Here is a 16,532-nt window from a genome sequence, read left to right as displayed (position 1 = left end):
TAAACACAAATTGTAGCTCTTACCTTACTGTGTTTTTTTTTTAAACATGCATGGGTGCTTAGAGTTGATTTTATATACACTTACTATGGTAATAGCTTTTAATGGATAAATTGTCCCCTGTTCAATACGGTTTACATAAAGATTTCATGGTGTTTCACATATATAATGGCTGTTTAAGGTCCTTTGTCCCTTGGATTGAGTTTTAAAATCATCGATGAATTAAAAGATTCATCGTATCTTAGTGTCTGTGTACAGTCAAGAACTAAGACATTCCCATGTATAGTTTCTTTTCCCAACTAAGGCAGAAAAATTTTTTTTTGAAACAATTGGGGGAGTTGGGGGAAAACTATAAAGAAATGATTTGTAGCTTTGTTAAATGTTCTGTTCTCTAATCTTCTGTTGGATTCTGATGAATTCTGTAGCTCTAAGACTTACAAAGTAGTGGGCTGAAAGTTGGGATCATCCAAATTACTCAAAATATGCTGTTCATGGGATCTGTTGTCCTGGATATTGATGCTTTAAATGTCCAGTGTTGGATTGTTGTCTATGAATAGAGTTTGCCAGGCTCATATATAATATAAATTTTTTTGACAATGAGAAATGTAGTGTGAAATTTAAGGTTACGTTGTAGAGAAGTTTTTAGATTTACTACTTTTTCTAGCTGCAGATTAGGGTTGAGAGGTAGAAGTGCAGTGTCAGGGAGGACCTTTTCCTTTCATGCATGTACCTGGCACTTGTCACCTGTAAAATGTGCATATGTCATGCTGTGCTCTTTGCTTAAGAGGCTGTGCGACTCCTGTCTGGAGCATGTGGTAATTTTATCAGTCTTAGGCTGGGGCATTTCATCATTTGCTTTTCTAAGGTTATGCTTAACCTAGCATTTGTGCATTTTGTAATTAATTTACAGTGAAGTAAACCATACACTAGAAAATAGGCATACATTTGGATAATAGGCTCAGTTCTTTAGGGTTTCTCATCCCTCATTTTTTTTTTAATATTCAAAACCTAGGATTGACTTCATATCTGTAAACCTGCATTTTGCAGGACAGAAAAACTAATCTCCAAATAGTTTAGTTTCTCTGGATTATGTTGGTCACAATTTCATAAAATCATCAGTGTGCTTATTATTTTTAACCATGCCTCATATCACCGAGAGCTCTCAACAAAGTTCATCATAGCAACACTCAGGTGAAATGAAGCAGTGGTTCTTGGGCAGGTCACAGGAAAGTTCTAGACTTGTAAACTATGAGTGGCTTGGCTTTGCTGTCAGGTTGCATGTATTTGCTACCGTGGCTGTTTTACAATGGCTGTGGAGAAACAGATTAGCGGGAGAAGATGGGGCAGATATTTCCATACTATGTGCTGCTAATGAATCCTATTTTAGTGCTTCTCACAGTGGTCTTTATATCACAAAAAATACATGTAGGGCATTTATTTTTGGCGGCTTTCACAAAAATTGTGGCGACAGTTGCTTGTGAAAATTTCCTTGTGCATCAGTAGAGGCTAGACCCCAGAAACTTCTTGGAAACAGTCTACTCCGGGTTTAACATTGCTTTGACTTAAAATGCAGTTTTGTATAGTTTTCAAAATGCAAATTTTAAAACATGGGCTAAAATCTCATGCCAGAAGCCTTATTTAATGGATATACATATCGATACCATACATTTTACTAATCTATGTGTGTCAAGGCTGACTTACATAAAGTAGGAGAAATGTGACCCAACTTAAGATATTAGAAGACAAAAGTAAACTATACAGAACTGTTTGGCTGCTTTGTACTAATATAATGATTTAGAAAGTAATGATGTTTGCTATTCTTTATTGTTTACCTTTATTTAAAATCATTTTATTTTTCTCGATAAATTTGATTATTTACAATTGGCAATTAAAGAGTATTAAAGAAACGGTATCCTTTTATATTTTTTCCTTATAATACATAACCATAGGCATAAACAATTGTCCTTAATATGTGATCCAGAATGTAATTTGCAATTTATGCTTTGATTTATTTTCAGCCTTTTGCTAAAATTGTACCTGATATATTCATTATTCTATTTTAAGAAATGTGTCAACATCAAGATATGGTGAGTTCTTTTAAAGTTAACATCAACAACAATAAGATACAAAACACTAATTTATTATGAACCTGACCAATATGAAAAATATCTCTAACAAGCATATATGTATATATAGACACACATATATGCATATGTGTGTCTGTATGTATATGTATATATATATATGTGTGTGTGTGTGTATATATTGAGATTTGAGATATATGTATATATATACATGTGTGTATATATATATATATATATATGAAAAAATATGTGCCTTTAAAAATACAGAACAATCATTCTGGATCAATAGTTAAATTATTGTGTCAAATTGGGCTTAGAAGATTTTTCATCTGGTATTACCGTAAAAAAGGCTCCATTCACTGAATTTTAATTTATGAAAATAAGTATATAAATCAAAAGTTAAAGCCAATATTTTACACCTTAAAGAGGGAAGGTATTAATCCACAAAGAAGTAAAAAATCCTCTCTTCCCTTACCTCCAGGACCTCTAGGCTGGTCAAATCCTAACCATTATTAGTATTGTTTCAAGTTTCTTCCGTTTACTTTCATTAAACCGGGTTATTTATGTATCTTCAAGTGAAATGGCTGAGCTTTCACGGTAATTCTTGTTGCTATTGACAACCAAAGCAGCCATGCAAGAAGAAAATGCTGTGGAAGGAAAGAAAAAACAAACCTTAATATTTCCTCCCCAAAGTTGGAGAGAGAAGGGAGCACAAAATATGTAAGAAACAGGTAAGTAAAGATCTATCCATTTAAAAACTACCAGCCTTGGTTACTAATTGATTCACAGTTCTAATTTTTTTCAGATATTTTGTCCAACACTCATTTAAATAAAAGGATACTGTCTCTTGGGACCAAAAATTAATATTCTGAAAATGAAAAATTGGATTGGAAAGGTACAGTGCCGTGAGCGGTCTGAAATCTTCTAATTTAGAATTTGGACTATGAAAGAATAGCACAACTTCACTTGGTTAATATTTTTGTTACAAAATGTTTTTTAATGACAAAATGGTGACTAAAATATTACTATTTTAAACATGTCCTAGATTTTTTTTTTTTGTTTCAGAAAAGCACTGAGAGTTGAATATGTGTAAGTCTCCGGGAATGTAACAAGTTGCTAAATACCCAAGTCCAGCCTCCTTACAGAGAAAAGATCTGGAATTTCTTTTTTTGGACATTTGTTTTGCAGCTTTCTACGTCTTAAGGCAGAGAATAGCCAGGATAAGGTGCCAGCTCAAAGGTTAGATGAACATATTTCTTGAAATAATTTTGGCTAATCTATGTCTTGAAAGGCATAACCTCTAAATAATAACTTTACAAAGCTATCAATAAAACTTAACCTTAGTTGTGTTTTTGAGTTGCCTTTTTTGGGGAAAACTATATTTTTTAGAGATGTACTTACTCTTCATAATTATGTAAGTTAATTTTATTTCAGTTATTACATTAAACTTTTCCCTTTCAGTTTATAATTCCTTTCTCCTGTCTTATGAATCTAATAAATTGACCTCCATTCTAACTTAAAGGACAGTTTATATTTTTAATACTTAAAGAAGCAAATTTTAAAAAAGTGCACCAAATGAAATTACTAACACCAGCCTATCATTAACCTGAGGGAATTGTATCTCATATCATTAATTCTCCGTGGAAGAATTCAGGTAAGAAATATTTTTATTGCGTAAAATATAAAAGATGTTATAATAGGACTTAGCAGTGTTCATGTTGTTTTGGTACAAAAAAGGTTCCTCATTTAAAATATTTTTGGAAGTGAATAATGTCACTTAACAAATCACCCTTATGACACTTTAGTGGAAGATTCTAGTGAAACAGGTGAAATTCTCTTTAGTGGAATTGGGGCCAAGAAGGCAATGTACTTTAAACTGATAGATAAAAGACACTAGCACATGTCATAGAAAATGTTTTTAAGAGAGGATTTTAATAAAAACATTTTGGGGAAAATTTGATAGTGCTAGAAGTAAAAGTTAAAGGGTTTCTTTGTTCAGAGGGATTTAAAAATAATCACAGTGTATGTGTTTTATACTTAGTAAGAGTTAATAGGTTTAACTAGCAGAACTACAGCTGAAGTTAAGGAAGCAATGCCAGAGAAAGTGCTGTTGAGCCTTGAACAATAGAGGTTTGAATGCACCGGTACACTTATGCATGGATTTGTTAAAAATACAGTACAGTACGATAAAGTATTCTCCTTACTTTCTTAATAACATTTTATTTTCCCTAGCTTGCTTTATTGTAAGAATACAGTATGTAATATATATAGCATAAAATAGGTGTTAATCAACTGTTTATGTTATCGGTAATGCTTCCAGTCAAAAATAGGCTATCAGTAGTTAAGTTCTTGGGGAGTCCAAAGTTATACACAGAATTTTGAGTGCAAGGCGGTTGGCACCCCTAACCCCTGTGTTGTTTAAGAGTGAACTGTAGAATGTGTCACCAACAGACCTAGGTTCAGGACCTATTCCTGTGACTTACCAATTATAAGATAATAGACATTTTATTTAACTTTTCTGAGCCACAATTTCCTAATCACTAGATCTACTTTGCAAATTGTCACTGGCTATGAGTGCCTCATGCAGAACAATTCTTGATAAATGTTTGCTGTTATTAGTGTGTGGTCAATATGTAGAACATATAGAGTGTAATAATATATAACTATATATGGAATACTTTGAACACCTTAGTGTTTGACTAGGGTCCTTCCTAATATCCACAGATTAGCATGTTTTTAAATACATTTGTTTTTATGCCCATTTTTTGAAAGCAATCAACTGGAAGTGGATTTCTCATATTATTCATTTCTAAAAATAAAATTTTCATCGAATAGCTGTCCGTGTTTCTGAACCATTCTTTTTCCACGTCTCTAATAATATCCATTTGCAAACCTCAGAGGGGAGTATGGATTTGGTTAGCTAACCAAAGGAAAAGGAACCGGAAGAAACTAGAATTCAATTGTAGAATTACATTTAGAGTTGCTATGACTTATTTGACAAACATTTGAGAACTTAGTGGAAGCAAGGACCTAAGTTAGGTGCTGGGAGAGATTGAAGGATTAGTAAAACATAGACTCTCCTTTGTGAGGAGCTAATTTGGTAAGATGATTGTCTCTTATTCCTGCTAGGATTCTAAAGTAGGAAAGAGTTTGGAACAAAGAGTTGAGACTGTTCAGAGGAAGAGACACTTCTTGCTGGAGAGGATTCAGGAAGATATTATGGACTGGGTGGTGTTTAGTTGATTTATTCATTGTACAGAAATATGCTGAGTGCTATTACCTGCTTGATGTCTCTGCACTGCAGATATCTTTGCAATGGGATGAAGCTCTAGGCATCCATGTTGTTCATTGTCAGTGTTGAAGGTGCACATATTAGGACAATACTGGGTGAGAGGTGTGTTTTGCTATAGGGTACAGCAAAAGCTGTATTAGCTGTGCTAATAGGTCAGATTTTGCATACAGGTGAACTTGGTTTCCCTTTCAGAGTATTTTAACATTTCTTGAAATAGTTGCCAGTGTTTCACAGGAAAAATGGTTGTCAGCATCAGATTTTGTTGCAAAATCGGGAGTCCTGTATTGCTGCAGGGAATTGGTGGGCTGGGGTTGGTTGCTTAGTGGCTGTCCTGCTTGGCAAAAGCATATACTCCATTTTGCCACGTGGCTTACTCCTTCAGGGCAAATGCCTGGGACCTATAGGCATTTGAGGTTCTGGGGCTAATTTCTGAATGTTTTCCTGATTGGTAGTTTAGAGAACAGCCGTTTGAGGCTCAGGATTAGAGGCGATTACAGTAAACCTGGTGAGCAGTTAGGTTTTATCTTAAGTAGTGGTGGTGAGAACACAGAGAAGGATAGGGATTGAAAGATACTTTTACAAAAGGAGGGAGAGGCATGTAGCATTAGGACAGTGGTGGGGAGCTCGGGGTTTGCAGACACCCACTGCTGGTGTGGCAGCTACCGCCACTGTGAACTGTGTTTTTGAGAAACGTGCTTCACCTTTCTTAACAACAGCTTCTTTTTTGGTAAAGTGTAGGTGAGAGCCCTACCTCATAGGTTTTTATGAGGATCAAATGAAAAAAATGCTTACAAAGCACTTGGCTCAGTAACTGCAGCATATGTTAATTCGCATTCAGTAAAATGGTGGCTGATGATGATGGTTGTGAGGAATGTAGAAGATGGAATCAAGGATGATGCCCGTTTCTGGTGTGTTAGTCCGTGACCTAGAGAACATTGAAGAAAGTGCAGGTGATGACTTCCATGTTCAATGTGCTATGTTCGGAGGGCTTGGTGAGACTTTGCAGTGGAGGGTGTGGTATGTGATTGGTCTAGAGCTCAGGGGCGAGATCTGAGCGGGACCCAAGCTGTCATCTGGTGATCTCTTCACCAGAGTCTTACACAAAGCTTCCCTCCCCTCCGTCAGCTTCTTCAGTCAGCATCGATAGTCATCGCTACTGTGTCCATAGAGGATCAACTTAAACGGTGTATGAAGAATGTGGGAGAGGGAAAATAGTACATTGCATGTTGGTTGAAATGTTATCTACTAGTTTTAAGTTTTTGAAAACCATTTTGACCAGGGAAAAAAATCACCCTGTACAAACGTTACATCCTTTTTCCCCCTTTCGGTTGGCTTTTTCTCTTTTACATCACGGTGACTCCTAATTCTAGGCAAACATTCAACTCAAAGTGAATCATTGTTAGGAATAAATGGCCACGCTTATTTTGGAAGTTTGTATTCTTTCTTAATTCTTGTTTTCTTTGCAAACGTTCTGAAAATCAGCCCTGCCTCAAGTTCTAGCTTAGATGCTACCTTCTCTTCTCTGCCTTCCTTACCTTAGCAGTGGGAATTCTCCTTTCCTTTCTGTGCATTTAGCTGTAACATATGCCTGGAGCTTGTCTCACACTGCCCTGCCCAGTGGTTATTTGTAGATCTGTGTCATTCATTCTGCTAGACCGTTAGTTCCATGAAGCTACTGTCTGTGTCTCACGTATTTTTATAGCCAGTGCGGTAACTTCCACTGTGTCTTGTGCAGTTCAGCTCAGCTCGGCACACTTGTGAAGGTGTAAGGACCAGGACCTCTGTGAACAAGGGACGAAAAAGATACACAAGACATAATCTCAAGAACTAGATTGTGGTTTTCAGGAAGGACAATTTACTGGAAAAAATGAATATATTGAATTTGCCTGTCTTATGACCTTGTTACATATCATAGATCTTAATTCTTTATGAAGGTTCCAAAAAAAGAAATTGAAAACACATAAAATATAGTCTGATTGTGGCATCTGCTGTTTACAATCCATTGATGGTTTGCAATTATGGATGGACTCCTGATTCTTTGAGTGTAAGGCCCTCCAGGCTGACAACTGCCTTAATTTTAAAGGATTATTTTCTGCTGTATAGGCACTGTGAGAGTGGACTGCTATTGTATTTCCAGACTGTCTGCTGCTTCTTGTATCTCTGGATTCTCTTACGCTGCTGGCTCTGCATGAAAGGCACTTCACCCATCCATGTGGTGAATTCCTACTCGTCCTTTAAGATTCAGTTCACATTTCCTCTTGTAAGCTTTTCCTGACAGTTTTTGCTACCCCTCCCTCTTTACAGAGAAATCTTTTTTTTCTGTATTCTCTTAACACCTTGTACACCTGTCATATCCGTCTTTGTTGGGAGACTGTATGCTGGTTCAGAGAAGGTACTGTGTATTTAAAGAGCTCCAAGTCTAATGGAACTAGATAAGGAAAATAGCTAATGATGATACATAAATAACTTATGATAGAGGTATGTGCAGAGGCTTATGAAAGCAAGGGCTCCAAACTCAGAATGAGGGTCTAAAGCAAAGTGGAGATGGTAATGTTTAATCTGAGTAGTAGTGACGCCTGAGTAGATATTAGTCCAGCAGACAATGGAAAGAAGCACATTGCATAGAAAAGAATGGAAGTCTCAGAGTGTGTTGTTTCCTGGAACTGCAATTAGTTGGTACTTTTGTGGGTGTGATTGCAGATGAGGCTAGTGGGGTAGGCAGGGGTCAAATCAGAAACGTGGTGTTGGAGCTTGAACTACTACAATGAGCTGGGTAAACATGACGAGGAGTCGGTGAGTGAGTGAGTGTAAGGAGGAGAATATCATGGTGAAATCATGGGTTAGTGAGGTCCCTCTATTGGTAGATCAGGCCTGGATTGAAGTCCATGGTACTGGAGGCAGGAAGGCCACTATGCCACCACTTATTTACCCAGTCCTTCACTGATGGTCATTTAGGTTGTTTCTAAATTTCTGTTTAGGATTTTTCATCAGATAAATTTGGAACAGTAAATAAACTAATGTTTTCTTTAAAAACACAAATGCGCCTCCCATCAAGTCTATGCACCGTCACAAAAGTGATTCCATTTTTTAAAAATAGTTCTTTGTACATTTATTCATCTGTTTTGAGAGAGCGAGCGCAAGAGAGAGCATGAGAAAGGGAGGGGCAGTGAGGGAGGGAGAGAGAGAGAATTCCAAGCAGCTTCTACACCAGCAGGATGGAGCCTGACATGGGACGCAAACCCACGAACCAAACCGTGAAACCATGACCTGAACTGAAACCTAGACTTGGATGCTTAACTATGTCCATAACTCTTTTAAACACAGGAATTCTGATGGTTGAAAGAAGTGATAATGGTTACATTAAAATTTTCTGGCTTTTTGCAGTGATCGCTCAGTAAACCTCAAAATTACAGCATCATCTCCTCAGCTAAGACAAATATAAGTATTTTCAATGAACACAAATACTTTAATGTTTCCTTATATCCTAAAGAATTATTACGTTATGAAATCAGTTATCTTATAGATTTATTTTACTCCTTCCCAAAACCTTTTCTGACTCTCTTAAATCTGTATAATTGATCATTTCCTCTTCTGTATCCTTTAAAAATGCATCTGTTATTAAGACATCTTTGCTTACTTCTGTCTTTCCTTACTGGACTTAGCCTCCTGAGGATGAGGACTTGGCATCTCATTGATCTGTATTCCCTCAGTTCTTAATACAATGTCTCAGACATGGGAGCCTTTCCTCTTTGCCATCCTTAACCTCATTATAGCTACCATTATATTAAGCTCTTACTGTGAGATGGGTACTGTCCTAAGCACTTTATTTGGATTTTTCTCAGTTGGCTGTTCCAGGAACTCTATGGATAAGTTCTACATGTACCATGTGGGTTTCCTATTCAATAAAAAATGGGAATTCTGGCAACTTTGTCAGATTCAACCTATGATCTGCATTTTATAGCAGAGAGAAGGTGGGTAATCTGCATAGGTCATAGTGATAGAGTTGGGACCCCAGGGGTCTAACTCTAACACCTGTACTCTTAAACCCTCCTCAAGAGTGCACTGGTAAGTGAACAGTGGTTCACAAGTGAAGTAATACTATTTGTCAAGGTGTGCATATTATTCTATTGGTGTTTATAAATTTTTCCCACTTTTGTGTTTGAAAATTTTCAACTCCACAGAAGTTTTGACAGTATAAGAACACCCATATATTCTTCTTCTACAATTATTAACATATTGTACATTTTTTTGCTCTCTATTTAAACCATTTGAAAGTACCTTGGAGACATAATGGCACTTCATGCCTAAATATTTCAGCATGCATCTCCTGAAAACCATGACATTTTACCTACAAATCACAGTATCATTATCATATTTAAGAAATTTAACATAGATACAGTACTATCCTGTAATAAGCAGTCTAGATTTCTCCAATTATCTCAAAAATGATTTTTTATGGATTTTTTTCCTTTTGCATTCAGAGCCAATCAAGGATCACATAGTATATCTAGTGGCATTCCCTTTTGGTCTCCTTTAATTTAGAATAGTTCTGTCACTTTGTCTTTTTTTTTTTTTTTTTTTTGCTTTTTGACAATGACGTTTTTTTGAGTGTACACCAGCTGATTGGTAGAATGTTCCACAATTGATTTAAACTAAACCTTTTATGCAAGAATATTACATAGGTGGTCATTTATTACGATACTCCCATTGCACACAATGTAGTTCTATTTTTGGTGATGCTAAGTTTGATCACTTGATTAAGGTCCTCAGATTTGCCACTGAAACATATCTTCTTTTTATAATTAGTAACCTGTTGGATGATACATTGAAACTGTTTTGACTGTTCTGTTTCCTAACAAACTTCTAGCCCATGAAAGCTTTAATATCTATGGATAGTTATTTCCAAATTAGTTATTTCAGTGGTTGTTGCAAAATTTTTTGGATTCTGTTATTCCTTCTGCGGGTTAGCTGTCATTCTTTTTTTTTTTTTTAATTTTTTTTAATGTTTATTATTTTTGAGAGAGACAGAGAGCAAGCAAGAGAGGGACAGAGAGAGGAGACACATAATCTGAAGCAGGCTCCAGGCTCTGAGCCATCAGCACAGAGCCCAATGCAGGGCTTGAACCCACGAACCATGAGATCATGACCTGAGCCAAAGTCGGACACTTAACCTACTGAGCCATCCAGGCGCCCCTAGCTGGCATTCTTCTGTAAAGAACTCTGTCTCCTTTTTTAGAATCACTTTGGACATATGGGTTCTTTCATTATTTGTTATCAGTTACGATTCCTATTTTTCTTTGTGCTCAAATCATTCCAAATTTGGCCAGTGGGAACACCCCCAAGCAATCTCCTATGTCCTTTTCACTTGTTTCCACCATTCTTTGAGTACATCCATGTTTTTTGTCTCAGCAAAATATTCCAGCTTCCCTGACCCAGCCCTGATTCCTTTATTGTGGAATGGTATTTAGAAACAAAGATCTGGGGGGCTAGGTGTGCTGATTGTTGCTGTTAACCTAAGAAAAGAGAAAAAGTAAAACCTATTTCACACTTCCAAATAAGTAGCAACAATTTCTTATGTGTTCGTAAAGTATCATTTGGTATTAATCTAAATTTCACTCTTATATCGCATTAGAGAACAGGAAAATTAGAATTCTAAGTAAACTCAAAATGATAGCAACCTTTAGAAGATTTTTTAAGTGGTCAGCAATAGTGCTTAACTATGTTAAATAGAAACTGGTTTGAGATACAAAGGTGCAGATGCAGGCACTTTCTCTGGTCTACTTCAGGAATTAAAAGTTAAATAGAGGAAATAGGTAATGGGTAAATATGTGTGAGTTGGATATTCCCAAAGGCCAAAATAAAATAAGATTGTCAGATAGCTCTTGGAAGATGACATTGCATAGACCAGAAACATTTGTATATTTTAACTTCATGCCCTAAATGATAAATTGATTGGCTGACTTAATGTTTGACTATAGTTCCTGATTAAGTTCTTAGTAAAAATAATGTTAGATAAAATGCAAGAGCAAAAGAAAATCGTAGAGGTAGCACTCCTTCAGAAGAGATAGCAGTTATATACTTCATTAGTGATTCAGAATCTGGGATCTGTTACAGAACAAGCAATGGAGTGGGATTATGGCAAAATATTCTGGTTACTTTAATTTTCTTAAATTATAGATCGCGTTCTTAACTGTAAATTTCTTTCCTGAAAATGTAACTAAAATACCTTTACATCTTTAATCACTTTGACACTTTTACCCCTCTCATCCTTTCCTGCATGGTGTTTTTCCTCTCCTCTTCTAAAGCCCCTCAAAATGTTAGGTTTTCTGGCTTTTTTCTTAATATAAGAACTGGTGGATTGACCATGAAACTGGGGTAAGAGTTCTTTTCTGGTATTGGGCAAGTCATTGAACATTCCATGCCTCCACTTTTGTGCTGGTAACATGAGGATAAAGTCTGTCTCTTTCCTGCCACATATGGATATTGTGAGGGTGAATTTAACCAGTCATATAAAATGAGTTCTGTATTCCTGAGAACATTTAATACGTAGTATTTTATAGTGATAACAATCAGGGACATTTTTATTTCAGTTTTTACTACACCAGGAATTGGGATTTGGAAATCGGATAGTGGACACTAGGATACAGGATATTAGGAAGCCCGCAGAGTTGTTTTTCTCTAGAGATCTTAAAATCTGGAGGATTCTTTCTTCTGGATTTTGTTGTACCTGCCCTAGGGAGTAGCACAAGGTCCTTTCCAGTGGAGTCCTGTGAAATTCTGCCTCCATTTCTTCAGGTCTCATGAATAAGTACAGCACCGAGCTGTTTCCCGCTTCTTTCAGCAATTCTCTCTCTTCCAAGGCCACTTGCTTTTTGTAAAAGATACTCCTCATCATATGTTCCTGTTCTCAGAACAATGAGTTTTTCCATAGCTGGGTTCTCTGAAGCTTTAGGTGTAATGAGAGCTCTCTGCGATCTCCCTGTTTTGTAGCCAGTCATTCTGTTGCCTACCCTTACATACCTCTGTGTCACCTTTGTTTCTAAATTACATATCCTGGAGGACAAGGTTCTTTGTTCTGCTTTGAATAGTGCTGTATCTGACCAGCAACACGATGTCGATGGCAAAAATTACAAATGATTCTTAGGACCCTGAAGACAATCTTAGTTACATTAGAAAATCCTTCTCAAGTTACCAACAACACCTGAGGTTGAGTTGGTTGTTCCCCTTGTCTCTCCATCCCCACCGCTTGCTTGGGCATCTCAACAGGTCCTCAGGTTTTCACATGTTGATACTTGACTCCCTGCGTGATTAGTTTACATAAGAAATATTATATAGAACTGATGTGGGAGTTTAATTGTCCCCTGACTTATTTGAAAACTCATTACATAGCAGTGTCAGAAAACTGTTCAATTCTCAGGAGCCCAGCTATATCTGTTAGGATGAATTTCTAAGAGAAAATTGTAGATTGCAGTCACACAGAAGGCATGGGGGCATGTGACATGAAAGACCTATGTCTGCTTTGCCAGTTGAGTCGTGCTTCTTTTTCTAGTTAAAACAATGACAGAGAGGTTATTTTAAGGGCACTTTGGAGATTATGCTGCAAGAATGCTAGTACATTTTGAGAGTGGTTGCCCATTTGGGCTTCATTCTGCCATCCAGTTTTGGGGGGAAAAACCTGTCATTCATTGGTTGTCTGATCCTCACCTGACTTTCATTTACTGAGCTGCTATACCATATGTGATACCAGAGGAGAGTAGACCTCCAAATATGGCCCAAGTTCTTGTCTCTGACTCACACGAAGGCCAGAAAAGCAATGCTGCTTTTTCTGCCTAACCTTTAGCGCCAACAGACACAAATTGCAAATTTCCAAATTCCAGTTTCCTCCAAATCAAGTGTATCATCTATTTTTGATGTGTTTAGAAGATCACTCTAAAGTGGACCACTTACTCTTTTGATTTTTTTTTTTTAACCCCTGACCTGCTGTCCACAGCAGATTTTAAGGGTTGTTGTCTGCTGGCTCCTGAAAGCTCACATTCCAGTGGAGAGGGTTACCAAAAGGGGGACCAGTTTAGCAGAAGTTGGAATAGTGTTTCTCTAGCCTCAAGATGAATACGTATTTTTGATCTAATTCTTTAGATTTAGGAATGAAGTTCTTTAGCTACTTCTATGATTATTTGGTTAAATTACAGGTATAAAATAAATTTGACAAGTTGTTATTCCTTTATTAGGATCTATTCATAACATTTCTGTCCTAAATGCGTACCAAAGAAAACATTTGCTGGCTTGCTAATAAACACAGATAAAGTCAGATTCCATAACCTTGTGTTCAGGGATAATCAGGAATTGTATTTGGCTGCAAATAACGGGCACAAAGAACAGTGCCAGCATGGTTATTCAGGGTTAATATTGTGACTTCTTGCTCTGTACTCTTCTCCCTTCTCAGGATCCCCTCATGGTCATAAAGTGGCCAGTGTAGTTCAGCCATGACTAGCCAGCCCCCTTTTGAAGTAGCATTCCAAAAGCCCTACGCAGTAATTTCTGTTTACCTATAGTTGGCCAGAATTTAGTCACTTGGCTACCCATATCTACTAGGGAAGATAGGGAATGTTGTTTTCCATAGCCGACTCATTCCCCACTCCCCAAATGAGCAAACAGAAATGCCATTCACTTTTTAAAAAAAATGCTTATTTATTTATTTTGAGAGAGAGAGACCGTGTGAGTAGGGGAGGGGTGGAGAGAGAGAAAGAGAGCGAGAAAGAGAGAATCCCAAGTAGGCTCTGCATTGTCAGCATGGAGCCTATGTGGGGGCTCCAATTTATGAAGTGAGATCATGACCTGAGCCTACGCCAAGAGTCAGTTGCTTACCTGACTGAGCCAGCCAGGTGCCCTGCCATTCTCTTTTTAAAAAGAAGGGAAAAATAGATATTTGCAAGCGCCCAGCAAGATTTCTGCCGCTGGTGCCTTTTATGATCTGCCCTAACCCTTTGGCTCCTCTGCTGTTGTAAGCACTTGAGAGTGGAGCTTCATTAGCACACTTGGCACTGGGAACCCCTTCACTTCCCTTCCCCCGTATTTTGTGCATATTCTGAAAGGCTTTTGTCTATCAAACAAACTAGACTTTAAACTAAAGGCTGTAACAAGAGATGAAGAAGGGAATTATATAATAATTACAGGGTCTATCCATCAAGAAGAACTAACAATTATAAATGTCTATGCACTGAATATGGGAGCCCCCAAATATATAAAACAATCACAAGCATAAGCAACCTTATTGACAAGAATGTGGTAATTGCAGGGGACTTTAATACCCCACTTACAACAATGGATAGATCATTAGACACATGGCCAATAAAGAAACAAGGGCCCTGAATGATACATTGGATCAGATGGACTTGACATATATTTAGAACTCTGCATCCCAAAGCAACAGAATACACTTTCTTCTCGAGTGCACATGGAACATTCTCCAAGATAGATCACATACTGGGTCACAAAACAGCCCTTCATAAGTATACAAGAATTGAGATCATACCATGCATACTTTCGGACCACAATGCTATGAAGCTTGAAATCAACCACAGGAAAAAGTCTGGAAAACCTCCAAAAGCATGGAGGTTAATGAACACCCTACTAAAGAATGAATGGGTCAACCAGGCTATTAGAGAAGAAATTAAAAAATATATGGAAACAAATGAAAATGAAAATACAACAATCCAAATGCTTTGGGATGCAGCAAAGGCAGTCCTGAGAGGAAAATACATTGCAATCCAGGTCTATCTCAAGAAACATGAAAGGCTTTTGTCTTCCATCCCAACTCTCAGCCTCTTAACCTCTAAGGATTTCTTCAGATCACGATTTCCTACAGGGGGCCTTTCCAGGATCTGCAATCATAGCTGTGACTATAATAGATTATGACCGTCCTGCCCCTCCCCCCTTTCTTCTTGCATCTCCTCTCTCTGAATTCTTGGTAAGTTTTGGCCAGTATATTCCAGTTCCACAGTTAATTTTTCATATCCTCAGTGACTCTCTCATCCTCCCTGACACTCACCTAGTATAATACATGTATATAACAAATGTCCAATGCATGTTAATCGAATTCCACCACAGACCTGATGCAAGAGAATGGGAGAAGGTCCTTTTGTGCAATATTTTTCAGAGTGTTTTCTTTTTATGAGAGAAAATGATTGGTTACATCAGCATTATGAATATCCTATTCCATTGGTAGCTGTTGGCTAATACTTAGGTCATTAGTTACTTTAGTGAATAGTCTGTTGGATGGAAGTACAAACAGCAGTTTGTTTGAAAATTACTGACACTGTAAACATGTAAGAAACATTAACAGTCTTGGCCTTTTGGAATGTGTGCTTGTGATGTGCCTAAGATTAGGGCACTCCACTGAGAACAAAAAATGAGAAAGGGGGGGTACAATCAAAGCTTTTGTTTCTGTACAGCACCTGAAAGTACCATAAATGGATGGTCATCAAGCTGTTCAGGGGGTCAAAGGCAATAAGCCTAGGCACCTAAAGTTTGTTTGATAATGTGTCCTCTTCTAAATACATTTTTCATGTTTTTAAGTGGTACTTCCCAAACTACTTTTTCATGTTTTTTAGAGATATTTTCAAATTCCAGCTATTTGGGGGGATTATTACTTCGACTTACACTTACTGATTTTGAGACGTTTACTTTATTTTTTAAATTATGACACTCTGGGTGCCTCAGTGATAATTGATTCATTCAGGTTGTATTCATATATAAACATTAAGATTTATGGAAAATCTTTTAATATGAAAAAATTTTTAACATGCATTTCTTGGTTATGGGACCTGGAAATAACATGAAGAATAGTTTATTTCTGGGACTTGTTTTAAAAACTGCACATAAACCATCCACTCGTGTCCAGTTGACTGTAGAATCATATCGAAGACCCTCCTAGACGGTTCATTTCTTCTCAAAGACCTGAACAAAATTGCTTCCTCTTGAATTTCGTGCCATGTCTAAAATCAGGTTTTAAGAATTTTCCAAGTGCAGCTCTCTACCATTTATACTCTATACTCTGCTCATCCCTTCTTTCTGCAAGCTTTTTATTTATTTATTTTTTTAATTTTTTTTTCAACGTTTATTTATTTTTGGGACAGAGAGAGACAGAGCATGAACGGGGG

The 16,532-nt window shown here is 37.1% G+C and overlaps 1 protein-coding gene across 6 annotated transcripts in view; it reads left to right on the top strand.

The window, feature by feature from the left end:
* NPNT (nephronectin) overlaps positions 1–16,532 on the top strand; it is an 83,818-nt gene that overhangs the window by 14,735 nt on the left and 52,551 nt on the right. For 4 of the 6 annotated variants that reach the window (XM_043571188.1, XM_043571155.1, XM_043571175.1 and 1 more), the window contains exon 3: positions 3,270–3,320. The exons of the other annotated variants lie outside the window; for them this stretch is intronic. In XM_043571188.1, the coding sequence (XP_043427123.1) occupies positions 3,270–3,320 (51 nt within the window). The remainder of the gene's footprint in view (positions 1–3,269; positions 3,321–16,532) is intronic. 6 annotated transcript variants of the gene reach the window in all.

This window comes from Prionailurus bengalensis, chromosome B1 (assembly GCF_016509475.1).
Source record: "Prionailurus bengalensis isolate Pbe53 chromosome B1, Fcat_Pben_1.1_paternal_pri, whole genome shotgun sequence".
Lineage (NCBI taxonomy): Eukaryota > Metazoa > Chordata > Mammalia > Carnivora > Felidae > Prionailurus > Prionailurus bengalensis.
Note: the sequence above shows the minus strand (reverse complement) of the source record. Positions and strands in the feature narration are given on the sequence as shown.